At 43.3% G+C, this 27783-nt stretch overlaps 3 protein-coding genes across 3 annotated transcripts; all 3 read right to left on the bottom strand.

Annotated features, from left to right (window-relative positions):
- Positions 1–3224: 3224 nt before the first annotated feature.
- Osi2 (DUF1676 domain-containing protein Osi2) lies at positions 3225–9608 on the bottom strand. Its single transcript, XM_078176641.1, is given in 14 exon segments — positions 3225–3595; positions 3668–3861; positions 4435–4741; positions 5061–5184; positions 5186–5201; positions 6700–6834; positions 6836–6885; positions 6887–6913; positions 6915–7001; positions 7003–7056; positions 7059–7265; positions 7267–7298; positions 7301–7416; positions 9571–9608. Coding segments are annotated over 14 exon segments (1758 nt in total).
- Osi24 (Protein) lies at positions 7207–16195 on the bottom strand. Its single transcript, XM_078176792.1, has 5 exons — positions 15982–16195; positions 14975–15724; positions 12651–12770; positions 11436–11728; positions 7207–10193 (listed from the first exon to the last, which is right to left on the bottom strand). The coding sequence occupies exons 2-5, from the start codon at positions 15537–15539 to the stop codon at positions 9771–9773; spliced, it is 1401 nt and encodes a 466-aa protein (XP_078032918.1). The 5' UTR covers positions 15540–15724; positions 15982–16195; the 3' UTR covers positions 7207–9770.
- A 5903-nt stretch (positions 16196–22098) lies between these two features.
- On the bottom strand, positions 22099–26762 carry LOC144479009 (uncharacterized). The gene is made up of 4 exons (XM_078197448.1): positions 26426–26762; positions 24995–25262; positions 24505–24768; positions 22099–23768 (listed from the first exon to the last, which is right to left on the bottom strand). Exons 1-4 carry the CDS (start codon positions 26645–26647, stop codon positions 23674–23676), a joined length of 849 nt encoding a protein of 282 aa, XP_078053574.1. The 5' UTR covers positions 26648–26762; the 3' UTR covers positions 22099–23673.
- Positions 26763–27783: the final 1021 nt, after the last annotated feature.

Below are 27783 nucleotides of genomic sequence, written 5' to 3'. Positions count from 1 at the left end.
ACCCGGCGCGATCGTGCAGTGTGTCCCGCGCGATCGATCGGCGCGCGAAAAAATCGATACGAACGGTAACGCGTCAAGGAAAAAAAATGAGGGAACAAGGTTACCGGGAGAAAGTTAACGAAACAGGTAGACAGGTATCAGCGCGATACAGCAATGCAAATCGGTGGTCTCGCACGTGACTATTCGGTCGCCGCGATCCGATCGTTTAATTCCGATTTGATCGATAGCCCGAACGGTTTTCTGAGCGCCGCGCGCCGCCGCGCCGACCGGTTTCTTGCTCGATGGAAATAGGATAATCGCCCCGGCCGCGGCCGTACGCTATCCCCGCTAAAAGAAGGTGTGTCTGCTTTTATTTCGCCCGGCTGTTAACCCGCGGAATGCTCTCGGGAAAGCAACGCCGGTTTCTAGGAAGAAGATATAATAAATCCTCGGACGCGCGATGCTTTGATCTTCTGACCCGCGCCAGTCTTCATCTGCGTACTAATTAATTAGCCCTCCGTCTGTCGGCTATCTTGATGGAATTCTTCATTTCAGCATGACTTATTTCGCCTTCAGTCCGCGCTGTTCTTGATCATGATCTAACAGAGATTTATTGAGCTGCAGCTTTCGGGTCTAGAATTTGGGTAATGTGGTCCGCGAATGTTCTCGTTCCGGCGAAATAATTATACCGCGAATTCTGCGCAGTTTGTGCTCAAATTGGCTGTACGAAATACCAAACTGTGAAATCATACGAAAAATTTAGAGTATAATTTTTTCAAAGTGTATTTCTATTTAGAAATTAAACAGTTCTATTTCTATACATTTATCTATTATAAAATACTTTAAAATATTGTATAAAGCATCATGAGTGCATCTTGATTCATTTACGTTGCCTTTGAGTTCCTTGGAAAATTAATTACGTTGATACATCCGCTTCATTTTCGCTATAAATAATAATTCAGCTGTTGAAGTCGATTTATTCTGCGTCCAGGATTTTGTAAAATTCAGAACCTCGATTTGTTCTCGATCTTTCGTCGAGCAAATCAACTGTGCCATCGTTCGAGACTGTTCGACTGAACGCATCGACGTGAAGAGGTTCCGACCAAGGGGTCGCGATTCTCGTTTCCGCAATTTCCGTTTCGATGTGTCGGCTATTCTTTTCCGGGAACGATCCAATCTCGACCGTTCCGCGCAATTTTCGGATTCCACGGCGTCGCGGTGGAATGCCGGCCGCCATAACGGAAGCGCGCGATTTCAATTGTGGGATCCCCGGGTTGAACTGGTTCGCAAAATCGCCGGTTTTTTCTTTTTGTTGCGATCGGCGACGCAACGTGCCGCCGCGGCTTTCCGTGTTTTCCGTGTATCGCCTCGGGACTGCAGACCGCTTCCGGTCTCCGGATCGAATGAGGCCACTTGGTCAACAGGTCCGTTTCATCCGATTCTCTGGATCGCGAGTGAGAATCGCATCGAACCGGTTGCCGCGCGTCCAGTCCGCCTTCCTCTTCCTCCTTCCAGCATCGCCGGCAGACGAGGAGAACGATAGAGAACGGCGGGCAGAGAGAGGGAGAGAGAGAGGGATCAAGCGAGCCGAGAACGAGATTTTCACGCACAGTTTGATCGGATCGAATCTCTTGTCCGACTGTTGTCGCATTAAGGAACAAGAAAACACGTACCGACGACGATGCCTGCGAGAACAGTCTCTGTCAGAAGATGGTCACTTAATCGAATGCTACTTCTGCGGGTAATACTTTATCATATTATTATATTATATACTAATGATAATAATACAATAATGTAATATTATATTCCAGCAGCCACACGAATAATATATTGTACTATGTATAGTATATAATATAATATATTGTATTATACTATAGTTATAATACAATATAATATATAATATAGTACAATATTCGTCCAAGTTTTATTTGCGAAATTGTATTATACAATTCAGTACAAAACACTGACCTGATATATTTTGCAAGATCATCATTTTTTAATTAACAAATATCCTATAAATTACAATGGTACCTCTACTAAAAAGCTTAATAATCATATCTCTGTCATATTAATTTACTGTGGATTCTAGAATCACGAGATATCTAAAATAGACATTTCGCAAAATAAACATGAAAAACTCAATTCAAAAATAATTGCAGATTTTATTAATTTAAGTCAGAGACAGTTCGCTTGGCGTACGGTAATAATTCGCCAAGCTTCGTCATTCCAAGCACGGAGAAATGAAAACGAGCGAAATCCGGATTTTCTCCCGGTTTTCGATTATTCCGGCAATACATTATCCGCCGGCGACATTAAGCTAAGCTCACGGGACGAGGAAGGAAAGGCGTGGCGGCGAGCCCGTAATCTGTTTTGTACGTAGGTTGAGGTCGATGGTCCCATTCGTACCATCCGCGCTTCCGGCTGGCGAAATTAATGGCGGGCCCGGGCGGAACGCGAGAAAACGGGAAAACAAAATGGTCCGGGGTCGCGCGGTATCTCGCGAACGCATCGGGTGAACCATACGCGGAACGTTTTCGCGCGGATGGGAACGGTAAAGTACCATAAAACGGCAATGACGCCTCTCTCGCTCGGATCGCGCGACGTCGAAAGTAACCTAATTTAGCGAAACGAGAGACGAAATGAAGACTCATTTTACAACGCTCGCGCGTTCTCATTTTTCGTGGGCGAACTCTGAATAATTCGCGGAGTAAAAAATTATAAAGCGTTTAACAACAAACTCGTCAGGATGTGGCGACTGGTTTCGTTTATATTGATACTAATCGCTAGCACAGGTATAAAATACAAACGTTTACGATACTATGAAATAAATAATTTTGTAGCGAAATTGACGAGACTTAACGATAATTAAATAATATTTACAGGCCTACGGTGTTGCAAATATCACGTGGCTTCTAAATACAATGTATAGCATCTAAATAATACGCTGTTCAAATATGGCAACATCCTACAGCGTGAATCCTCGAAATTTCTCTTAAAACTATCCTACTTTCATAGAAAAATTTTTAACAACTAAATAAACTCTTTTAACAAATATCCAGATATTTCAACTCGTAAGATACGAAAGCACTATAATTTCGAACAAGTCATGGCGACCGATGGTTGAACTTTCCTATACTTTCAGTTAACCTGAAAGAGTCGATTAATCTAGCGGAAGTATTTATCTAACTGATTGTAGGAGAGAGTGTTGAGTATTGTTCAAGGTAATGTTTAAGTTGCTCAGCGTTTTACGACTGATACTCTCGGTAGCCTCGGTAAGCAAGGTCCTGGCCGAAGGACACGGTGTCCCTGTGGTAATCCTGGTACTCCGGACCGTGATGAGCGTCCTGCTCGTTGTACGCATAGTTGTTCGTATTGTCTTTGTAATATGGGTAAGCGATACCGCTTTGACTGTACACTGGGGGATGGTAATTCTGGCTGAGCGGTTTATACAGCTTGAAGAAGCCAATTAGGCCTGGTATCACGATCGCCAAGAAGCCGAGGAACTTCTTGAAGGACGCCAGACCCAGGATCAGAGGTAGGAACAATAGTAATTTCAACTTGAATAGTTTCAAGACGATTAGCATCGGTAACAGGAGCTTCTTGAACTGATGGCGAGCTGTGACGAAGGAAATTAATTAATTAATTTTCATTCAAGATGGAGGTTGTTTTAGAGAAGGGTGGAGCTTACAGAATAGAGTGTCCTTTTTGTTCTCCAAGGTGTCAATCTCGTCCGCAATTTCGTCTAAAAATCGAGGAGCGTATACTTCGTTGTCCCCAGTCTCTTCCGATGGAATGTGAAGCTCGATGGCTACTGTTTTTACAAATTTCTCTGCTTTTCTTAGGGCGAACTTCATTAATTGGTCCCATTCTGAGTCGCTGGATCTAGAAATGAAATATAAGATGTTAATAAAAATCGCCAAATGAATTCCACTAAATGAAATATGAATAGTAAATTAGTACTGGAAGTTATGTTACAGGACCAGTCATTAGAAAGAGCAAAGGATTATTAATTATAATAATTATTGAATGTTAAATATTATCGTAATATGGTTAACGACAACCATGGATTTCTGTTTTTATTATTTTCTACTATATAATCGATTACGATGAAAATTAGCTGCTAAATATAAACCTAGTGTTCTTTCTCTTTGTTTGCTTTTAATAAAAAATACTTTTCTCCAGCTTCTTTACTTTTAATAAAAATACTTTTAATAAAGATATTTTTAATAACAGTTCTTTCTCTTAATATACCAATTGACTATAGACACAATTTGTCTAATAGATAAAATATTACAATTTTAAATTGGGATTAAAATACACAATTCCTCCACATTAAAATACTTCTCTCTCTCGCTAAAACTAATTTAGCAAAACGTTCTACAATTTTCGCGTCATGTCTGACTATGACTCTGAATCTACTATTTTTCAATAGACGAAACCCTTTCTGATACCAACCTTGCTTCCCCGGAATATTCGTACGGCTGACGACTGACTTCCTGTACCACGTCCCTAGACATCCTAACAACCTTCACATAATCGTTCAAGTCATAATGAGAGTGATCGAAGAAGTCTGAAAAGTAATTCAACGCCTGGGATTTGAAACATTCCGCCAGATCACCGTTCAAACAACCCTTGTTCGTCTTCGCCACATAGGGATCTACATTCCGTCCTGTTCCTAGACCGATCCAATCGAAAAGACCTTTGCCCTGCCTGGTTTTGTTGAATGCTGCTTGCTCTTGTGGTTCCGGTGGTACATTGTTCTCTAAAAATAAATACAGAATTAATCAATCTTATAAGTGATTTTAAAAATAAATTTTGTAGCCAAAAAAAACGTCGATTTTTATCGAGGTATCATTATGAATTATTCAAACAATAAAATAAAATTGGTAGCTATCTATTAGGACAACAAATGAATTCAATAATAATAAAACGATAAAGAATTATAATAAGTAAAAATAATAAAATTGTCAACACTGCAGCAAACGCCGTTTTGCGAAAGTGTGAAAGCTCGCGTGTCGTTCATCAACGAGCGCAAACGTCAAGATCCCGAAACAGAACTACCGAACACATTCGGAACTCACCGCGAGCCTCCGATTGGTCGTTGGCCGCCCCATCCTCGAAGGTAACCGACTGACATGGCAGCAACAGCATCCACGACAGCAGCAGACCGCGGATTACCAGCAACGGAACGAGTCGCATACTGCTTCACCTGGACGTTGCACCTGCAGTGACATCACCTTATCGACACACGTTTCACGTGGTTTCCGTATTGCTAATTAACGGAACACTTTCTCGCGTGCTCGCGTTATACCTGTCGCAACGGCTACCGATACTATACTCAACAACGAGACCACGAAAAGCAACGAGTACCTATTCTACGTCGAAACAGCTGTAGACGTCCGATCGAGGAGGGGATTTCTAGATCGAGATCGATGCTAGAGAAGATCGTGACGGCTTTAGTTTAATAATCGACGTCTCTTACCAGCACTCCGTCAAATCGCCGTCCTCCCGGACGCCGAAAACGGCGGCATCGTTTCACAGTTTCGGGGAACGAGAGAAAAAAAGAAAAAGAAATCACGATCGTCGTGATTCACGAACAGCACTCGAGCGTCTGCCGCGGCGAGTTGGATCCCAACCGCGCCGTAGATCCCCGGGAAGTGCCGTTACCTCGGCGGGCCAATCGGCGATCAGGGTTGAAAGGAACCGGGTCCGTAACCTTGTATTCCGACCGCGCGTCCATGGCATTCGTAACGCTGATCACGCACTCTCCTCGATTCAGCGCGGATCGTATCCCAAATTTCCCTGGCTCGTAGCGCCTCGATTTACTATACTCGCTTCCACTCTAATCACTAGATCCTCTCCAAATCTATCTACCAAAACTGCTTCCTTAAAGAGATCGAATCAACCTTCTACAATTTTTACAAATTCTAAAATCTATACACTCTTGACTGTATTACTTTGATCTTGATTATAAAATGTGCTGCTCTAATGATATGCTGCTTGTTAGACTCTAAAATTATCGCTCTATTTCCCATGCTATTTCCGATTAAATTATTTAAAGAACCTTGTGGTCTGTACATTTAATTGCTGAACAGTCAGAATATAATGTGTCGATTAAATCAACTAATTATTGCGCTGGTATACTTATTGAAAACTGGCTCATTAAAAATTGTACAGAAATTGAATGAAATACAGAAAGAATTTACGCAATATCTAAATCAATATTTCACCGAAATGATTTCATTGATTCTTAACAAGTCTATCAAGGAATCTAGACAATTTTGTCCACGCTCGTATCAGTGTCGTCATCGTACGTCATCGTCCTGCACGCGTTGATTAACACGTTCTCCACCGATCGTATAAATACAGAACAGCCTATTAATTCCGGCAGCAAACTCGGCAACGAATTTTTTCACAGTTAGTTAGCCAGCTGAAAACAACAGTTCAACCTAACTGATTTTAGCAATTAACAGAATTTAACTGAATTTATCAAGCTACTGGATTCAACTTCCTCCGTGGACCTGAATCAATCTTCCAAAGAGTCTGAACCGCGACGTCACAAATCACACAAGAATTTCCGGCCCGAGAAGAAAGTAATTTACAGAATAACTGTACCAAGGTGCACACGCAGTTCGTACGGAAGAAAGTCGACTGAATATTTCGTTGGTCGGAGAGCGGTTCCCCGAAATGGTCGATCGTCTGGCACGGTGTTTTTCTCACCTTTCTAACAAAATCTGGGAACTCGTGAGCGGCCCGTCCGAATTAAAATGACGGCCGATTACGCGGTCGGGATGAACATAGAGCGACTCCGGGCGCCGCTTTCCTTTATATAAAGGAGTCGCGCCGTGAACCGCGAAAGAGGGGAAGATCCGCGTGGGTCGTTGTCGCATCGTAGAAAAAAAGGACGGTTAAAAATCGAAAGTGAAAGTGGTCCCCCGGATATAGGACCGGAACCGGGCTGTTCCGAACAAAGACGGGACGAGCGCGAAGCGAGAGACGCCGATCGCCGGACTTTCCTTCGCTGATCGAGCGTGCGTCATCGGCTCCTTTCGTTTTCTCTCTCTCCACCGAGTCACCGGCCGAGACTCTCCTCCGCCTTGATCTTGGCCGGCCCTTTGCGCAATTCGCTTCCAGAAAGCCGGTCGGAAAATTACAGTGTTAGCTAACGCTCCCGGAACGGTATTTTGCGCAAGAATGAGAGGAAGGCGTAGCGCAGTCACAGCATTTATTGGCGCACTGTACATGGACGCGGCACGCGGGGCCGCGTCGGGCCGGCGATCCGGCCCGGGCTCGAATAAATAAATAGTCGTTTAATTGTTGCGGGAAAATGTTCGGACACCTCGCACGATTTATCAATAAATTAACGTCCGCGCGCGAAATAAATAAACTAGCGCCGAAGAGCCGGGGCGACGAGCCCTTATGGGCGAGTTTGAAGGGCTGTCGGCACGCAGGGCTCATCGGCCGATGATTCTTCGCTATTTTCAGAGTCTATGTCGTTGAACACTGTTCGCCGTTTTGGGGAAAATGGCGGCGTCGTAGGCGCGACGGCGCGACCATTTTCCGAGGTAATATGGGATCAGCTGACTCGATTTGCCGTGTGGAGTTAGTTTTAATCAGGATTTGTATTTTCCTGAATTCGAAATGTCGATGTCGAACTGTCTTATTAGATAACAATTGAAAGTACGCTGTGTGCTAAATACTGGGGTAAGTTAATTAAGAGGGAAAATATTATTCTGAACGAAACACTCGTGTACCAAGATGGAACCTGAATAATTCTTACAGATAAGTATTGGTCACACGAATTGTATTATATAATATCATAGAATAATATTGTCCATCTTTATTGGTAACTGTTAGAATATTACCATGAATATTCCAAATTATTTAGCAACGTTACTATAGTCTGAATAGATTCAATATAGCAATTTAAGGAATTTTAGTTATATTATTGATTTAACTTTATTCTTGTTCGTTCTAAATCTCTGTGTACTCTGCTTTCATAATTAATGAGTAATCGTTTATCATTAAAATTTAATCAATAAATAATTGAAAAATAGAAATCTGTAGGCTCAATAGCAAAGAACATTAACCAAATAGAAAATAGAATATTTTTCAATTTATCTACTGTCACAAATTTTATTTATCTACTCATACTAGTCATCAGTGAACGAAATCAGAATTTCAGTAATTTTGTCTCATACTTTTGCCGATTCTTGTATACACCAATCTAATAAATATTTACAACAATCTGCTTGCATAAAATTCACAAGACTCTACTTTTGCATTTATAAAAATATTTCAAAAATTCTCAAAAATAATAACATGCTTTCGAACATAAGACAGTGCTCCACCGACTTCATAAATCAGCATAAATTACTCATTGTCAGCACGATCCCATATAGACGATCGATAACGGATCTCGAATTTCGTTCGAGGAAGCTGATATCGTGTCTCTCGCGATTACGCACTTTTACAGCTGTCACACACAAGAGCCACACATTTCAGTCCTGTGTACACGATCCGGGCGGATAACGTGTACCGTTATCACCGCGGTCGACGCAATCATCATCATCATCAGTTTTTACTCGTCGCACTATCAACGTCTCGCGACAAGCGTTTTGATTGGAACTTTAATTGTCCTACCGACCGACGCGAAATGAATTCTGATTGTTCGTAATGGCTCCGGAGGATCGCGTTCTCCCGCTCGTTCGCGAAAGCTAGGTCGACGCACGATGGTATGCAAGCATGAACCAGATAATACTCCTTGCGCAGACGATGGAGAGTTCGAATAATTAAGACATCGACGTACGTGTGCCTGGCCGTTCCTCTGATCCTAGTTTCCCAACGATTTTCGCCGCAATTCGCGATTCTGTTATTTCAACAAAAATCAAATTTTTCGATGCATTTATGCATGTAATTTCGAGAAAATATATGCGTAATTAACATAATAGACCTATTGCTGTGCCTTTGGTTCGTTGTTAGATATAATTAACTATATATTTATCAAATAAGATATATTACATTATTTTAATTATCTTTACAATTAAATTGTATGTACAATCAAATTTTCTTTACAATTAAATTGTATGTACAATTAAATTTCCTTGACAATTAAATTGTAATGTCATTATTTTAATTATCTTTACTTTTTAATAGGAGCTGTCTTATTCTTTTATTTTATTTTTGAATAAAAAGATTTAGTATATTTTGTTTGGTAAACATGAAGTGATTTACGTCAGAAAACAAACCAGAGGTACAGAAATTGGTCACTCTACACGACGAACAGAAAACGTTTCTTCTACGCTGGGAAACAGTGACCTTAAGGATTAAGTTTCTCTCCGAACAATGTTCGGGAAAAGTGCTCGTAAGCATCGAAAACCGCCGAACCTCTGGCGAAACAATAGAAACCCGCACGCAATTCCGGCAATCTTCCCGCGCAGGCCATTACGCGTTTATGCACACTCGAGATGCCAGCTTTCTAGAGCATTAATCTGCGGAACGATCAAATCTAGCTCCAAATCAGTCCAGCTGCGTCGCATATAAATAAATCCATCGAGTCGGTTAATTTCCGCGAACCGTGTCTATAATTACCCTGAATCTCCATTCCGCGGCTCAAGCTTGCACGCCATGATCCTCGCGGAAAAAGAAACGGAACCAACCCCGAGTAACAACTTCACGAGGTGAAACAATGACGGACTGGTGTCCTGAGGTCATGTTTCCAGTCCTGGGATCCATTCCCATAGACTGTGTTCTAGCGCTCCATGTCGACCCTGAGGATCCTGGTTCGCCTATTACAGCTTCCTCGCGTGGACCAGCTTGTCGATGTCCTGATAGGTCGCCAGGATCGCCTGATTCTGCCTGAGCGACTCGTCGTCGCGCGCGGTCGCGCAATTCGTGTACGCCTCCTCGCATTTCACGCCGTCCTGGCCGTCCTTCGCGGCCTTCATGTACCGGAAGAACCGGAGGACGTCCGGATTGTCGCTGCTGGGCCTGCGCAGCTCGTTCAGCTCCCGCGACAGCTGCGCCGAGACCAGGTTCGAGTACGGCGCGTACCTCGCCGGGCTTCGGTACATCGCGCAGACCGTGTACTCTCTGCAACCCTCCGACGTGTGGCCCAGCCGCGAGAACACGGCGTCCAGGCGTGACAGCAGCGGCGAATAGAAGGGGTCGTAGTTTGTCAGCATCAGCGAGCTCGTCGGGATCTCGTGGAACACCTTTGGTGAACAGTTTTTTTTTTTCGGGTCAGAATGCTTGCGGACGGTGTCGGGTGTGTATAACTTGATAATTTTACAGTTAACTTAAATTTACATTAAATTTGCAGCTCTAGAAGCAGCTATCTTGTATTCATTTATAAATTAATGATATGATATTCATCCTGATATTCGTAATAATTCTGTAATCCTAATATTTACCACAACTAAGATGTTATACTTGATAAATAACTCATAAATGTATCTTTACAATTTATATAATCATAAATTTTTAACCCAACGATTTTAGCTACGAAAAATTTCATTCATTCTATCACAATTTCTTCAGAAAGATAAAGACAATTTTGATTTATGACGTGATTACGTTGCAACGATCAAGTTCCAATAAAAATGAGAACTATATTCAGTATGCGGGCTGTTTAATAGGCATCGTCTGACGCGTCTGACCATGGCTGGCTGAGCCTACTCGCGCATCTCGCGTATTTATAGCTTATACTTTAAAGGAATTTGCAAAAACGTGAATGAAAGTTGAACTATCGATAAAACTCCGTGCTATAATAACAGTAACCCGATCACGGAATTATTTACTACCGCGTGTCTAACTGGAGAACGTAACGTACCGTGCCGTGCTCTGATTGTTTCTTTGTTCTTCGAACAGCGGAATGTCTGACATGTTTATTACCTATGTATCGCAAGCTACTGCAATTAATACCACCATAGTAAATCTTAATATCTGAAACCACTTCTTCAAATGTTCCAATCTCCTGCTTCATCGTGCCCATTTAAAAATATAGAAATTAACCCTTTGCGGTCGAGTGGCGACTCTAAGAAGCCGCATAAAAATTATTATACCACGTTTCAAAATAATTTTTATATATTTACTCGTATTCAAAAAATTGACAAGGGCTGTTAACTGTAGCACGAGTCACAAAATTTAATTCCATATTTTATAAAGTGTTCCAAGTTATATAAAATGGACACACTGTGAGTCTAAAAAAGATACTTTGGATTTCCAGTTGAAATAGCTCCGACTGCAAAGGGTTAATTTAAAACTTTCATTAACTCACTTATTAAAGCTATCTTGAAGAAACTTTCAGACTTTGCGCGAAACGAAGCATTCGACGTTTTAAATAGATTTAAATAAAAATTAGACAATAATTTGTAGATCTTGTACATGTGGGTCAAGCGCGCCGGCACTGCTTTCAGACGCGAAAGTGGGTGTTAATGACAGCGAATAGGTGTTACCTTGAAGTCCTGCTTTTTGCTCGACGAGAGCCCGTTCACAGCCACATGCCTCGTGTAATATCGATCCGAGATCGCGTTCGCGTGCGTCATACTCGGATTAACGAACGTATATCGCGACGAGATCTCCGGGTTCTTCTGCATCATGCTCTCGTCGTACATCGCCGACGCCGGCAACGTCCCTACCGGCTGCCGATTTAAGTAGTCGTCGTTGTAGAGATCGGAATTGTCCTTGAACTCGAAATTCTCTTCCGGTTGAGCGGTCGTGTGCGCCGATTGCGCGAAAGAGGAAACACCTGCGAAGAAGTGTGTCAATCAAATCATTCCATGACGATCCACGCTTCAAAAACATCGTGCCGAAATCGCGATCGACGACGGACTTTCTCTTAACCCTCTAACCGCGAGCGTGTTTTTGATTTTCTGGCATGAAGTCGCGGACTAGTTAGTTAAAATAGATTTAAATAGTTAGTTAAAATAGATTTTAAAAGGGAAGCGAGACTTCTAAATAAATAAGATGGCAGTATAATAAAATGTGATGTCAATCTGTCAGAATAAATTACACGATATATTATTTTCAATATTATGGATTGCACTAAACATTCATAAATATATAAGCACTAATAAATAAAGAAACAGATGACAACTAACAATAGCCTGATATGATACTTAAGAGAGATTAAACTCGATTACACGAAAGAAACCATTTTCCATTATTTTCCTCTTTATAAAAATCAAGGTCCACGTGATAATGGCGTGGCCCGCTAAATTTTATAAAATTTTTAAAACGCGAATTTTACGTTGTCCATGGTTGAAGGGTTAATTATTTAAAAATGTATACATTCATTCAGACTTTGCCGTTATCACGACTAAGAAAATTTTCTAGTTCGAGTTCATCGCAGGTGCAATCTTCAGGTGACCTCAGAGGTGCATAATATGTCGTTGTGAAGTTAGTTCATGCAAAATTTCAGGCATTTGGCCACCTGAAGATCGCAGACTGTACATTAACGTTTCTTGAGCCGATAGGACAAAGTCGTGAATATATAAAATACAGTCTGTAAGATATTTAGTGCAGATTGTCAAAGAAAAATTATAAATCTGTAAGAGATCTTCGCGTCATGCAGATCAATTTAATGGATAAAGATGGACACTTCGAAGTAAAGATTCGAGACTTTAACAATTATCTTACTGATTCCTATCGAACAGAAGGGATGAACGTACCTTTGCCAAGGATATTACCAATACTGCCAATGATGCTGGGCAGGAATAGCGCCAGCAGAACGCTCTTAATGATCTGCACGCCGAAAATCAGCGGCAGCAGCAGCTTCTTCAGGCCAAACGCTAGAAAACCAAGTCCGAATCCTGTTAAAAAGGTACTCTTTCCCTGAAAGATGGCTGAAAGCAAAAGTACCAGCGAATTAAAGCCCTGCGGTTAGTCCTGAAAGCCATGCTGCAGCCAGCATTTTCTCTCGCCTTCGGTCTCTCTCTTTCTCTCTCTCGCTCTCTTTCTCTCGCAATCCAAGTGTCGTTGTCCGCGAGCTCGCTGAAAATCACTCGGGTGTACGTAAAGATATTATTCGGTACGATCGTTGCGAGATTAATAAGGCGAATTTAGTATGAATGGATTTGCCAATCAGCGGTGACCCAACCGGATTAATCATTTCTTTTTAGCGCACACAATAAGCCAATCAGTGATGTGAGAAGCCGACGGTCATTCATGTGTCACGCGGCGTGAACGTTCCATTTTGTCTCTCTTACGTGACCATTTTTGCATTCGTCTCGACGGTGTCGCGTGCACAGGCAGGGGCGAAAGTATTCGTGGGGAGTATCAAGCGTTTTCCCGCGCGATGGTTCCGTGCTGTTTCTGCGAACGTGCTCGTGTCGCGGGAAAAATTAAGTGTAATTATTTCGGAACTGCCTTTTCGAAAGCGAAGTTGCCATTCTTGTACGAACGATATCGTGATCGTCGTTCAACCTGTTGACTGGGTAATTATTTCAATTTGTTCAATTAATTCTTTGTAGACTGGATTTAACTCTTTGAAACAACGTTTCACTGGAAAGAGAAAAGTCTCTATTGTGAAACGAGTTGAAAGTTAATTTCTTGGTCAACAGGTTAAAGTATCTCATATTAGAGTATCATATTAAAATCAGTGAAAAAATTACTTTAGAAAAAGTACCTCCAAAAATCTTTGCAAAACGTTAAAGAAACTGGAATTATATAATCCAAAGTCTCGAATGTACCTGATAATGTTACATTGCGTAAACGAAGAAAGCAACTTCTTACGAAAAATGCGAGCGTGAAGACAGTTCCCTGTGCACATTCCCGCCACTGCACAATGCACATGCACCGTCAACCGAAAGTTCCGAGTGCCGGTTTCGTCCTGACAAACTCGAAGCTTTCAGTCGACAGCGTGCACCGACCATGATATCCGTAATTTCGAAGCGTATTTGGCTCTTGACCATAGCACCGTCTCCAAACGGAATTTCTAAGCGTCCTCGCGAAAACCTGCCCGACAATGAAACCCGAACCAGGAAGTACAAGAATCGAACATAAAACGACGAACCGGCAGAAATCAGGTTCCAGCTTTCGACAGTACATTTACTTTCTTCTTTCACTTCCTTTCATCTTCCTCTCGCGTTTCTCGTTTTTCGGGAAAGTCGTTCGAACCCTTTAAGGCCTGAATTACTTTATAGCTCCTTAACCGCGAATCCTACTCTACATACGTACGCCTATCGAAGCACTTTTTGTTGCCGTATTGTGCTGCTCGTGGAAAGAAAGCTACACGCATAATTTCGCTATTTGGTTCTGCTGTGCAGAATTTCTGGAATGTCACGGAAGCTTGTGTCAGCGTGATGGATTTCGATTTTCCGTGTTTCGCGATTATTCGAGCCATATTCGTCAAGTAAAATTGCGCAGAGCAAAAGAACAATGATGTTTCTTATATCCATGATGAAGTTTTGTTGTTAGAAATTTCTAACGTTATGATTTCAGTTTTGCTTCGTTTCTATTTCAATGCTAATTAAGAACAGGACATCGTGATTTTCTAAACTGTCCAAATGCCTAGATACAAGATTTATGTTAGAAGCGAATTAAATTCTAAGGTTAGAACGCGACAAAAAATTTGTAAAATATTGTGTCATTATTGTTAACCTGTTGAAGCTATTAATAGAGGACATACATTTTCATTAAATCCCTGTTTCTTGCAATTACTGCAGAAAGTTTCCGTTTTGCATAAATATCCGCTTGCATGTCATCTTAGAGGACATTAGAGAAAGTATTTCAGCAAATAACCTCGACTAAAGCGACAAGATATCGTCAGGCCCCAAAGGGTTACCAGTTTCTAAATTAGCAAGAGTATCGTCGGCAGGAGACGATAGCGTAGAACGCCGGACTACAGTCAAGACCCAATCAGCCTCCGAGCACCCTTATCGCACACATACACAGTGAAATGAGGCAGGCGGGCCAGGCCATAGCAACATCGCTGCATCTTGCGCGGCAGGTGCGCGAGTTTACGAAAGCGTGACTCGACGTTCCGTGGACTCACCGTTGAAGAAGGTTCTAGCTTTTCTAGAGGGTACTGAGTCCTCGCTCAGACGTATCTTTACTACGTGTTCCGTGGCGTACCGGCGAGCTTTATCGACAAGGCTTGCGTCCGGCCGGTCGTTACCTTTTTCGTTCTTCCTAGCAGCGTCGTCGCTCCCTACAACCCCTTCCGACTCGGCGTCGTCGCTCCTCGCAACTCCGTCCGACACGGCGTCGTCCCGCGAATTATCCTTCTTCGAGCAAGGTCCTGAGTCTTGCTCCGAACAGTGAACGTCGTCTGGGATAGACGTCGCGTTCTCCAGTTCGCTGGCTTCGATCTGATACTGCGACTCGTCGTCGGTGTGTATCATCTGATTGATGTTCAGGTCCAGTTTGCTGGGCTTCTCTGGCGCCGCATGAGGATGGTCCGGCGTCTCCTCGCTGGTGAACGACACCTCGTTGGCGATCGCGTCCTCCTGCTGACCGGTCTCGTTGAAGGTAGCCACGTGGTCCTTGACCCCGACCGCCGGCCTGAGCCACGCGACCGCCAGGATCGCCAGGATCCAGCCGGCCCTCGATCCACCCATTCCTGCCGGCCTTCGATTCGCGCACCGGATCCCGTCACTTCGGTCCCTTCTCTCCGCCTGGCGTACTCTTCGCTGCCTCCGTTGCCTCTCTCTCTCTCCTCTCTCTCTTTCTCTCTGTCTCGGCTAACTACTTTTACTGCCGAAAGACAGCTGCATCGCGGTCCGCTGCGCTCGCTCGACGCCTCCTGCAACGAGAAAAACCACCTGACACAGCGGATCGATCCTTACTTTTCTAATCTTATTTCTCCAGCAGTTACGGGATTCCGGAGGCTAACGACGTCAACGTCGCGTGTTCGCCCCGTTTATTCCCTCACCTGTCGCTGTCCGATGATCGTCCTTTGATTGACAAAACGAGCAATACGATCGGCTAACTGTCCCCGACCGGTAACTGTTACCGGTCGGCGATTTGTTTCTTCCTCGCGCGAGATTTGAGGTTACTCACTGTCAAGCTGTCTGGACATCAACGTCGCTCTACGGTCACCACGGGTTCGTCGAAGAATTTTCGGTAGTTGTCCTAGTCCAGCTGATCGGCTTCCTGGTACGATCGACGCTCCTGTCACCAAGACACCTTCGCCGAGGGAACGATCGAGACGCCGGAATCGTGCGCGACGGTCGACTCGGTACTGGCGAGTCTTGCTCGGATCGACTGGACTGATCCGATCTGGGTTACCCGGCCATCCGTCTGTCCGTCCCTCTGTCCGTTCCATTCCACCTTCCTCTCTTCCACGTTCGTTCATTCGTCGGTTCCGCTCCCGCCAAAGGAACCCTCACTCTTCTCCTGCTTCTCCCTCTCTCTCGCTCTTTCTCTGTCTTTCTCTGTCTCTCCTTTTTGATGCGTCGACGGTTGACGTCCACCACCGTACAAAACCGATCGAATTTGACGCCGGTCTGGCGACCAGGGCCCGATTTCACCGGCCGGAATTTCGGCTGATGACGCTGGTCAGCCGAAACTCCATTTTCCATGATCTTTTCCTATCCTCGGACACCGTGGAAACGAACGCCGAATCTTATGCCGGCGCTTGGAAATTTTGGAAAAGATGAGCCTTCATTAATAGCATACGACAATTTGAAATCTTATCAGTTTGCGAAGCTATAAACAAATTGGTTAATAGTTAAAGATTGAACTGATGATGCGCTAGAAACACTATCTGCTACGGATTCGATGACTGAAGATTACCGTTCACAACCATAAACGCTCTGTAATTTTATTTTGGCTGTTTTGCGGTACAGAAACGAGTTCGACGATGTTACGTTGGGAGCTTGTGGTAATTAACTGAATGGTTTATAACGTCGATGTAAACCAGAAACGTTTAATACTTTGTGTTATCAGAGTTCGTTTAAAGTCCTTTGAGAGGGTATAAAATTATACGAGCACCCGGAGGCAGGGCATTAAATGCAAGAAACAGGTACTACATCATTATTATTCATTTATTTACAGCAAAGAAAAGCCCTTTGGAAAATATATTATTTACACTTTCAACGTGTAATGTTACGTAGTTTCCCCCCTTTTCTAAAAGTTTGCCGCCTAATCCTCCAATTATATTTATCTACGCCAAGATCTCTTTGTATTCATTTGTTATGGTATACACCCATAGCTAAATTAAATCTCCGACAGGAAACGCGTCCATAATAGATCGTTTTACTTCGCAGGAAAATCATAACCATTCATGATTAATTCCACCTGTTCTCAAATAAGGTTTGTAGGAAGATTCATTCCCATCCAAAAATTCCGTGGATCCCCAAAGAGGTTGAGACTGAAAATTTAGTCCAAGTATTGAATCAGAATGCGCCACAGGTGTTCCGTAATGAGCCATTAGTTCTCGACGGCCGATTTAGAAAGGATGACGGCGAAGGTGCTTCCCAGCGTCGCGTCGCGTCGTTGACATCCACCGTTCCCACGAGACAGCGGACAGCGAGTCTGAATCGAAATCGAAAATTTTATGGCAATTTTAGTTCGAACATTCTGGTAAACACTGTCGTTTTTTTGCGGTGGGTGTTGGAGCTTCAGGTCCGATTGTTGATGGAGCAAGTAGCGAGGTTTCATCGTAGAAAGCTTAGGCCAATTTCCGTACAATACCGCCCGGGACGTGAGGATAATTCTAAGGCTGCTCCGGTGACTTCGACGCGTGGTCAAGCGCTATCGCCGATCCGAACACGCGATACTGACCGTTTAACGCTCGCGCGTTCCACAGAAATAGTTCGTTCCACCAGAGATCGTAGGATAACAGTTCGACAAATTATGCTTCACTATTTGACCCGCAGTCCTGAGGTAACAATCTTTCAATTATAACATACTGAACAGCGAGCGGTAACCGCGAGAGGTGAAATATTTATCTGTTATACAGGGTGCGAAGAAAATTCTGTCCCTTTCTCAAAATCGCTCTTTTCTTTGCTGCAAATATTCAGTGTTCAAATTTACATCGTTTATTGAATTATCTATTTTTTCTTCAGTTATTAATACTGTTCATATACATTCATTTTCTACCAGCATAGAAATGAAAAACGATAAAGTGGAGATAATTAAAATTAGAAAGAAATCAATATAATTAAAATTATGAAATTGCAACAACCGAGAGTGCGACAATCGTTAATAATTTTCAAAAAAGACTCGCAAGCATTTAATGTAAAGCTTTCCTATTAACACATTTGTCAAACTGGTAAATTATATAAGATATTAAATCTTAGTGTTCCTATTTCCTAAGCATACGTAAATATACATATATAGAGACAGAATTTTCTCTACGCCGTGTATACGTTAATTGCTAATGAAAGTTTACGAACGAATCGGAGATCTGAGGCAAGTTGTGTTCGATTTGCGATTCCACAGGGAAAAAGAATGCGTTTAACAACAGGAACATGAAGGAAAATCGACGGTTTCATCAGATCCGATGTCAGAAAATGAACGATCACCCCGAATGAATTGTTGCTGCCTTTCGTCGACCTTCTTAGCGAATCGCAAGACGTATTTTATTCAAGACGTTTTATTGCGCGACGCGCGTCCTCGCGGTTGAAAATAAGTTTCAATTGGAAGCTGCCGCCACTGTGGAATCCAAACGAGATCCGGTAACTCCGTAGAATTTTATTTGCGACCTCTTCGCGCCAATCAAACCTGCAAAATCTTCTGCAATCCCCCCGGCCAGCTTTTTCTGTTCGGGTTCTAAGTGGGTTACTAATCCGGTTCCGCGCTTATTTTTCTCTGTCGTCGAAAAGATCGATCCGATAAGCGGCCATCGGGGAACCCCACCTCCTTTGCCAATGGGCTCTCTGTAGATTATTCCTCGCCACGATATACACCGCGGTAACATCCGAAAAATCGGCGTCGATAACGGTAACGAACCCCGGCGGTGCGCCGGTCAGGTGCCAGAGACGACAATTCAAACAAACTCGCCATGAAAACGAGGAGCGTCGCACACTTTTACGAGCGATTTCTCTGCAGCCTCGCCCCGAATTCAGAGGAGTCACCGACTGTTCCACGAAATCACCGATCGCGATCGCGGGTTCCCGCGGGAAAATCCCGTGGACGCCGTACGAATCTGAATTTCGCCCTCTTGAACCGAAGGTCGTATTCACTCTGACACGTACAACGCCCTTATCAATTATCTTAGAAAGTATTTTAAAACACTGCACTTCCATATACTGCATAAAGAAGGAATATAGTAACATAGTAACATAATATAATAATATAAATATGTTGCTATATTAAAATTACGCAAGCATTAATTAGTTTAAGTCATTGTTCTACCATATTCACTATGGCATAAAAATTTGAATAATTCTGTCAGCAGAGATAATTTTAATATACCTCGTAGCACTCTTGTGTATTTCCTATTACATTTTGTCACGATTAGATTTCTATATTTAGAACGTGTTGAATCATTATACATGATGGACCATACCACTTCTCTTCCTTTATACCCAATTAAGAATAAATTACCTTAATATTGCCCTCAGATATTTTTCAATTTCTCACACTTCCGACGGAAGTGCTCAACGTCTCACGTAACCCTAAGCACGAAATCATCGTAAATCGTCCTCCGTGGTTTTTCACAATCTCCCAACATAATTAAAAAATAATGATCAAAGTCGCTCTAGATCAGTCGTTTATCGAGTGTGTAATGAGACGATCCGACGACAAAAACATCCGAGAAACACAGCAGTGTCCTTGACGTTCGCTCCACTGATTGGCGTGATCATCGTTTCCGGCCGGTGGCTTGTTGTTATTGGATCGGTCAATGTCAATGCCGCGGAGGCACACTAGAAATATATTTCGTTCGAAAAGAAGGTCGCGCGGTGATCGTTGCCCTCCTTTTTTTAAAGAATTCCTCTTGCGTGTTGCCAATTGACGACACCATGCTCGACCGACCATACTTTATTGCATCACGATAAAAATCTTTAACACGATTTTCCCTGCACCGGTTATCCTTCCAATGATTGCATTTTATCACCTCAAACTGTGACACATTGTACGATGGACGTATTTATGGGAGTCCGCTTGATTTATAGTAATATTACTACGCCCAGCTTCATTTATAGTCTGCTAAGTTCTGTAACGGATCCGCTATTTAATTTTCCCTTATGGATAAAGCGGTAAGCGGAGTTAGCAGGGTTGGGGGTCTCCGTAGATGGTGTTAATTAAAGAAATCGCGGCTGTCAACGGCTAACAAATAACAGTACAATGCCAATTTATTAGCTACATAACTTATTCTACTTATTCGGGTCAGCCCATCAGCGTGCAATGTTCGTCTTGATAGCCGATGTTCCTCCAATCCCCTCGGCTGATAAGACAAGACGAGATTCTTCAGATACGCCGTCTAGTTTATACTTTCTTGGAAAATCTCGGATGGGACACGGTCACGTCGGAATTACTAATGAATTGGCCAGAAGTTACAAGCCTGTGAGCGCCGACAGGCAACTCTCGATGCATAATTATCGTGTTTGACACCGAAGAATGTTTGTTTGTCTTGTCCTACTGCGCTACTAAAATTCCGGACACCGGGCCCCATCCTAAACTCGCTGTGTACCCGTCTCGCAAAGGTAACGCGAAGCAGCCACAAAAATTTCTATGTACATCTTCGTTCGGCTGGAATTCAACAGATTCGTGGATATCCACGCGAGGGGATTCGTAGCCCCTTAGCAGGAAGTATATAAAAAAACTATTCCGTAGGAGGTATGAATCATTCATGAAACGAGAACTAATTCTCGAAGCTGCTTCTCGGAATTAGGAGTAGACCAGGAACCGAAAAACAAACCGGTTTTAGAAAGTGTTCTGCGATTGCTTCCTACAGTACGCATTGTCCTTGTAAAATGATTGGACTCCTTAATATTTGGACGGTCTCATGGAATTATTAGTTCTAGAAACAATTCTGAGTCTATCCCCAACCATCTCAGAAACGGAAGACTACCATAGAAACAGTTTAAGGAATTTAGGAGAGGTTCGATAAGTGTACTATGATTGGATAAGTTCTTGTATATTTCAGCAAGCTATCTATTTGATCAATTCAGACAACCCCTAAAAGTTCATACTGAACCACCTTCCAATAAAACGTCGTCATTGGAGTAGTATAAAGACCTGAAGAAATTGACTATTTATATTAAGATTAAATAAATTGCGCTATACTTTAACAATTTAATCATTAATTGTATTCTTGAATTTCTGTACGTCTAGTCTTTTTCTAAATAATTCTGAGTGCATCCCTAACCATCTTGAAACAAAACACCATCATGGTAGCAGTATAAAAATCCGGAAGAAGCTGATTATGATTTATTAAGTACAACTACATTTTAACAAGCTAGCTATCAAACCAACCCTATTTTATAATACACATTGATAATGATCGGTCATCAGTTAACTCGTGCTCATATGTAAGACTACTTACAACTTACTACATACAACTAAGTCTTAGTCTTTACTGCTGGCTTCTCATCAAAGTTTACTAGTTCTCTTAATAATTCCCACTTTTTATATAACAAAGATTTATCCCGTTGAAATCATCGAACAAAAATAAAAAGGAATAAATACACCTGCCCAGAAAAATTTTACGCAGCGTCATCGATAACTAAAGCAGGTATGTCCCCAACGCTTTCAAATCGAACCGAAAGCCGGAGCTGCGAAAAGGGCCCAGTTAGAGACCAGCAGCGATCATTCATCGGCGCCGCAGGAGCGACCACGCTACCGCGGAGCATCGGGAGTACGCATCGCGATCGCGCGCCGTTATGTTAATACTCGCTTGCAGGTCGGTTCTAACGTAAGAACGTAACGGTCGAGTTATGGCTAGGCGGGTTCAGGGCTGCGTGTCGACTGTCTCGGTCTCGGGCATCGCCTGCCGATTCCCGTGCCGGGCGCGTCTACCGTTTCAGCCCGACCAGGCCCGCGCCCGATCATTGTCATTAGCTGCCTCGTGGATGGTTAGCGCGGTACCGCTGTCGTGAAACAGTCGACGGCACTCGCTCGAACAGGTCTCCCGCGCGAGCACACACGTGCGATTGCAGTCGGTGCTGCGCGCGGCTTCGGGCTGCGTCGAGCTGCGTCGAGCCACATCCGCCTGGGACTGGTCCCGGGGGGACCGATAACGGTCTGGCGTGGGTCAGCACGCGCGCCAGGAAGCGTGTGCGTGCGTGCGCGCACGCACCGGGGCCAGGGCGCGGGTCCAAATCTGTCAGTAGGTCACCCGTGCCGCGACTGGCCCGACCTTGACCGCCAATGCCCAGCGACGGGGCATTTTCTTTTCGAAGGATTCATACGGGAGCGATGCTCAGCCAGCTTTAAACGATCCTCGAGCATAATTACAGCTAATTGAAACCATTAACCGGGGAAACTGGTGATTAGCTTCGTTTTGCGAGCGGATCGCGTGTCGGTCTTACGCATGTATTGTTGGGTAAGAGGATCGCACAGTAACACCGTGCTGGAGGATGTTCGAGTGTGAAATGTAAAAGCTGGTAGCGGTCTAAATGGACAACTTAGATGGATGGTTGATTTAATTCGACTTGGCAGTTTGTTCTTAGTCAGTTTGAGAAATGGTCTTGAATAAGTATATGGACAATAGAATCTGCTGAGTAAATAAGACAGAGGATACTTAAAGTTGGTAGGTCATTGATTATCTTCGTAGCTTTTGCATAATAGTCTATCATGAATCCTCGAATGATCCTTCTTTAAGTGGTCTTTGAAAGAGGATTCTCGGATCTTAATTGGCCCCTCAAGAATTATGCTTGAACTTATGGTGAATCTTGAAGACATCCTGAAGACGTCGTTAATTCCTGGAGAAACTTACTGAATCCCTCCAGGACCATTTCACAGCCGAGAACCATCCTCCTCCATGAACTACTCTATATTCTCGAACTCCATACTCCATTCAACACGAAATCTCTCTTTAACACGAAGTTCCTCGCCTTGCACATTCGATTTATTGGATCAAGATACACCCAGTCACCACAGTCGCAGTATTAGACGCATATATTCGCAAGCATACACCACTCCACTATGATCCAGGAAGTCTTTGTCATCACGCGAGGCGCCCGTCGAAATTTCTCGGTACCGTATACTAAATCTATTCGCGGACCATACCCGTGCTAGTTGACCGAGGTTCGCGTGCGCCTCGAGTTCGTTTGCTGTGGAACAGTTCCTTTGGGCCACGATGCAATCATCGAAAAACCGACGCCTTCCGTGACTCTCGCCACAGTGTCCCGCGGATCGTCATTGTCCAACAGTTAGCGAACAGGATCGAGCTACAAGTAAAAAGCAACGGAAGAGAAACCGGTCCCGTTCCGTACTCGCCTAAACGTTTAATAAATTAATCCGAAACCCCCGAACCATAATTCCGCCCGAAAGCTGATCTCGATCCTGTCTCGGAGCCTGACGAAGCGGCGTGAAAGCGTTACTTAGCAAGTAAATCTCGCGGCAAACTGACGGTAATCACCGTTAAACGAAGTTTCTACGCGCGACCAGGTCTGTTTGACGCTGCTTAGGACGCTTAGAAGCTCCGAAAGGAGATTAGTGAGTCACCGGAAGGAGACTATCGGCACGTGCGGAATGCGCTGAAAAAAGTCGCCGCAGGTGAGGAACCAATAATTCTGCCAGTTTTCCGAGGACGCTGGCAGCAACGAACGAGACAAGAACGATCCACGGAGTTCGTCAGCCTCAGCCGTAGGGGTTGCGGTAAGCGGGGTAGCCAGGGTAGCCTAGGTGACCCTGGTAGTCGTTTCTGTGGGCCCACGCCTCCTCCTGTCCGTATCCTGCGGGATCAAGGAGAAACAAATTGAAGTGTTCTCTTACGAACACACTTGGATTATATACACCCCGTTCATAAGTTTACGGATACTTGCGTATTTGTGAATATCGTTCAAATATCTTACAGGTATAGTTTATGCTACGGATTAGTTATGTTGAGCTATAAATTTAACATTAATCTTGGATATTAGGAGCAATATTAATTTGGAAACAATATTGCTTTAAATGCTTAAGTCTACATGAAAAAAAAAATATATATATATAAAGTACAGCAGTATACTACTATGTAAAGAATATAATTCTAATATAAAGCGATCCAGTTTTAGACGGTCTCATCTTTAACTTATCCGTCTCCCACGGTCGCAATCTACTTATTACACTTCCGATTCAGATATCTCTATATTCGTAAATACGTAAAAGTCCGGAAACACGATCGAGGTTGTGTTTCAGCAAATGAGCGACATCACGCACCAGCGGCTATGAACTTAGCCGTACAAGGTCGCGTGATTACGTAAATTATCGTCGTGCTCGAAACATTAACGAATTCGGTCATTCGTGCAGCCCGTAATCCCGAGAAATCGTCGAACGTTATGTAACTGTTGTTGACGGGAATCTTTCATTGGTCGTTCGACGTTCGATCGGTTAGGAGTATTCGGGGCGATCGTTCAAGGACAGTCGGGACGTCCTACCGATGTTACAAAACCGATCAGCTGATGGAACGCGATGGATTGGTTCGTTTACCTGTCGGATAGTCGACGGGCGCTTCCGCAGCCGTGGCCCAGGTGTGATGTGGATACATATGGGCTTGCGCCGGTTGCGGCACTTTGCAGATCTTCAGGTGAGACAGCATCGATGGTAGCATCAATGAGCCGAGGACCAGCAACTTCTTGATGAAGTGCACGCCGAGGAACACTGGCAGAAGCAACAGCTTCAGCTTGAGCAGGTTCAAGAGGATTAGCAGAGGCAGAATCACTGACTTTTTCTTCTTGAACAGTCTCCAGTCTTCTGCGAATTAGACGATCGTACTGCTGCATTAACGAGATTAGCACTTCGATAGGGAATCAAAGCACTTTAAACGAACCAATAAATTGAGAATTGTATTATAATTTAATGATTTTCGACAATTAAAAATGTATTTAACTAACTGAATAAATGTTTCTGTACGACCTATAAAATTATTTAAAAAATGGAAAATTGTGTGAACCGAGCTTAATTAGATCATCGAAATTACCATCGGACTTTTTCCTAGCCTGCAATTCAGTGATCTCATCTTCGTCCATGATCATCGGCATAGTTCCGAAACTCCTCCCAGCCACAGCATTGTCAATGGTGTAGACGACAGCACGTTTCGTTAAAAGGTCCTCGACAATGTCTCTGGCGAAGTTCAAGGCCTCGACGGCGCCGCTCTTGAACACTCTGGACTGTGGCACTTTTGGAAGAATCAACTGGCTCGGCAGAGAAGGTATTCTGACAACGCGAAGCGGACCATAGCTGAACTCCTAAAGCGAAACGAGGAAGTGCAAGTTTAGGGGGCACGACGATACCCTAACGAGGTGTGAGAACAGATTTTCTGGGCTATGCTCGACTTGATGACTTTCTAGACTTTCGATCTTGGCGCAAGCTATTAGCACCATCGCATGAACCAGTCGGTTGTTGACCGTGAACGAGCTACTGTTTCTTTAATGAATTGGCGACGCGACGCGAAAACGTCTTCCCTTTCCTACCCTTTTCCGTTTTCAAAGCGAAGAAAGTTGAACCAAAAAGATGTGAAAATGTCGAAGTAAGGTTATGTCTATAAATTAAAAATTTTAACAAGAGATTACCTAATTTAATTTACTCTTGGAAATATTTTTCAATTGATCGAAGAGTAGAAAATGATTATAAAAAATGTTGCCAAGTGAATATGTAATTTAAATAACACCTGGAAATATTTTACAGTTGGCCAAAGAGAAAAAAAATGGTTATAGAAAATTTATTAAGCGTTTACGACTTAAAAGATACGTGAAAATATTTTTAAATTTATTTAAAAAAAGAGAATGAATGTTCGTGCAACTTGGAAGAGTTCAATCAATATTTTCAATTGTTTTACAAGAGACAGGTACTGTTTACAACTGAATCAAATATTTATGTTAAGTGATGGAAACTTGAGAAGACATTTAAATTGATCCAAAAAATAAAAATAATTATTAAAAGCCTACCAATAATTTATACAAGTTGAAAGGAATTTAGAAATATTTGTCTATTAATCTAGAGTACAAAAATGATCATCTAAATTGACAGAATAAATAGAACTAATTATTAAAAATGTACCAACTATCGGCATAGCCAGAAAGACACTTGGAAATATTTTTTTAACCAAATGTGCAGAAACGATTAAGAAAGGTCCGAGTTTCTCGAAGCAAGACGCGAAGTAAGTGACCAAGTGAGTCCAGTGACCTTAATTAAGAAATAAAAACCCGAGAAAGTGGCGTCCCACTGCAGCACCTCTAGTACTCTCACTAGCCACCCACGTGTAAACATAATAGTTCGCTCACGTGCATGTTCTACAAATCTCCAAGAAACAAACGTTCCCACTGACCTCCAACCCTCGACTCCGACTAATCTCTGTTCGAAATGAAAATCCATCTACCGCGACACTTCGTACAGAAGAAGAGCACAATACCTTCTCCCTGACGACACTGTGCAGCCACCTGACAACCCTGAACTTCCCGCAGCTGAGAAAATCCCTCTGCGCGGCGCAGTCGGCTCTGCACCTCTCGACGAACACGCCGGTCGAGTTGTCGAACGCCAGATTCTGACTGGGCAGATGAAGGATCACCAACGAAACGAGGCCCAGCCGCGCGAGAATCGACACCGGAAACCGTCGTACGCGCGCCCCACGCATAATGTCTACGGTTCAATTTCGGTCACTGACTATCCGGCGCGAGGTCTCCCCAAGGCTGATCCCATGGCCTTGAACCGTCACGAAGTTCCCGCGAAAATCGAGCCGTAGGCTGACGCGACACGCCTGGATCACGTCCGTGAACGAGATTAGGTCCACAATCTCACTGACACTGGTTAGAAGGTGTCTTGAGCATTTATACGTGGTGCATTTAGGTCGGTGGGGGTACCGGTCCACGGCTTAGATAATGTTGCATCGGAGACTGGAGCTTGGACACGCTCGGTGCAGACAGACCTGCGGGCAGACCTGCAGCAGGCCGGCTATGGGGGACCGGCACAAGTACGTCCGAGGCAATGGGACCGGCTATCGAATCGGTGGAACTCGAACGCTCCATGATATCGAGCAATTTCCGAGGATTCAATGGTGCCGATTGCACGGAGGACTGCGACGGATATTCGGGGCGTTGTTATTAACGGTTTTATAATCGCTCGATTAGGGGACAAACCGCAACGCTGATTGCAGCCGTGTGTCCCATTTTCGTCCAGGTGTTGCCGATGCAAAACGCTGACGAATCCGCCGCGCAATTATGCGAGAACAGTTGTCTGGAGATAATGAACTTCCATTGTCAGCTGGAGTTTATGGGGAAATGGATTTCGAAGCCAGTAGCTCGATGGGGCAGATTTCTTCTGGGCCTTTGAATGGAGAAAGTCGAAGGATTTTTTATATTAAATATTTGTTAATAATCAGTGGTTTGTGTGTCAAAAATACGTTAACATAATGCAAAACTATGGAGATTAGCTAAAGAAATTAAAGAACAGTATTTAAGTCGTAATTATCGTGCCCCCAAATTAATAATCTATAGGAAAAGGAAAATTATATATAAATTGATGATATATATTTTTTTTACTGATCGATGTTAGACTTAGATCGTAAATTTAAATATAGATAGCAAAGTAAACATGTAATAATGAAACAAGATTAAATTAAGACGTAGAAGTCAACGTGATCCGAATGCGCTCTAATTGTGTCATCCGAGTTATTTGATATGCATTTGATTTAAATTCCCCTCATTTGATATCGATTCAACACGTCTGACCCATAATTACTATTTTCGTCTCGACTAATGTTCTACTTTGTTG

Source organism: Augochlora pura, chromosome 3 (assembly GCF_028453695.1).
Source record: "Augochlora pura isolate Apur16 chromosome 3, APUR_v2.2.1, whole genome shotgun sequence".
In the NCBI taxonomy this organism is placed as follows: domain Eukaryota; kingdom Metazoa; phylum Arthropoda; class Insecta; order Hymenoptera; family Halictidae; genus Augochlora; species Augochlora pura.
This window is presented reverse-complemented; position numbering and strand designations above follow the sequence as displayed.

Coding starts and splice junctions, on each gene's coding strand:
- Osi24 (XM_078176792.1), bottom strand. CDS start 15,539: ATGGGTGGATCGAGGGCCGGCTGGATCCTGGCGATCCTGGCGGTCGCG. Junction 11,729..12,650: donor TGGTAATATCCTTGGCAAAG/GTACGTTCATCC, acceptor ACTTCTTCGCAG/GTGTTTCCTCTTTCGCGCAA. Junction 10,194..11,435: donor GCAAAAAGCAGGACTTCAAG/GTAACACCTATT, acceptor TGTTCACCAAAG/GTGTTCCACGAGATCCCGAC.
- LOC144479009 (XM_078197448.1), bottom strand. CDS start 26,647: ATGCGTGGGGCGCGCGTACGACGGTTTCCGGTGTCGATTCTCGCGCGG. Junction 24,769..24,994: donor GGCTAGGAAAAAGTCCGATG/GTAATTTCGATG, acceptor TCTAATTCGCAG/AAGACTGGAGACTGTTCAAG. Junction 23,769..24,504: donor GCCCGTCGACTATCCGACAG/GTAAACGAACCA, acceptor TTGATCCCGCAG/GATACGGACAGGAGGAGGCG.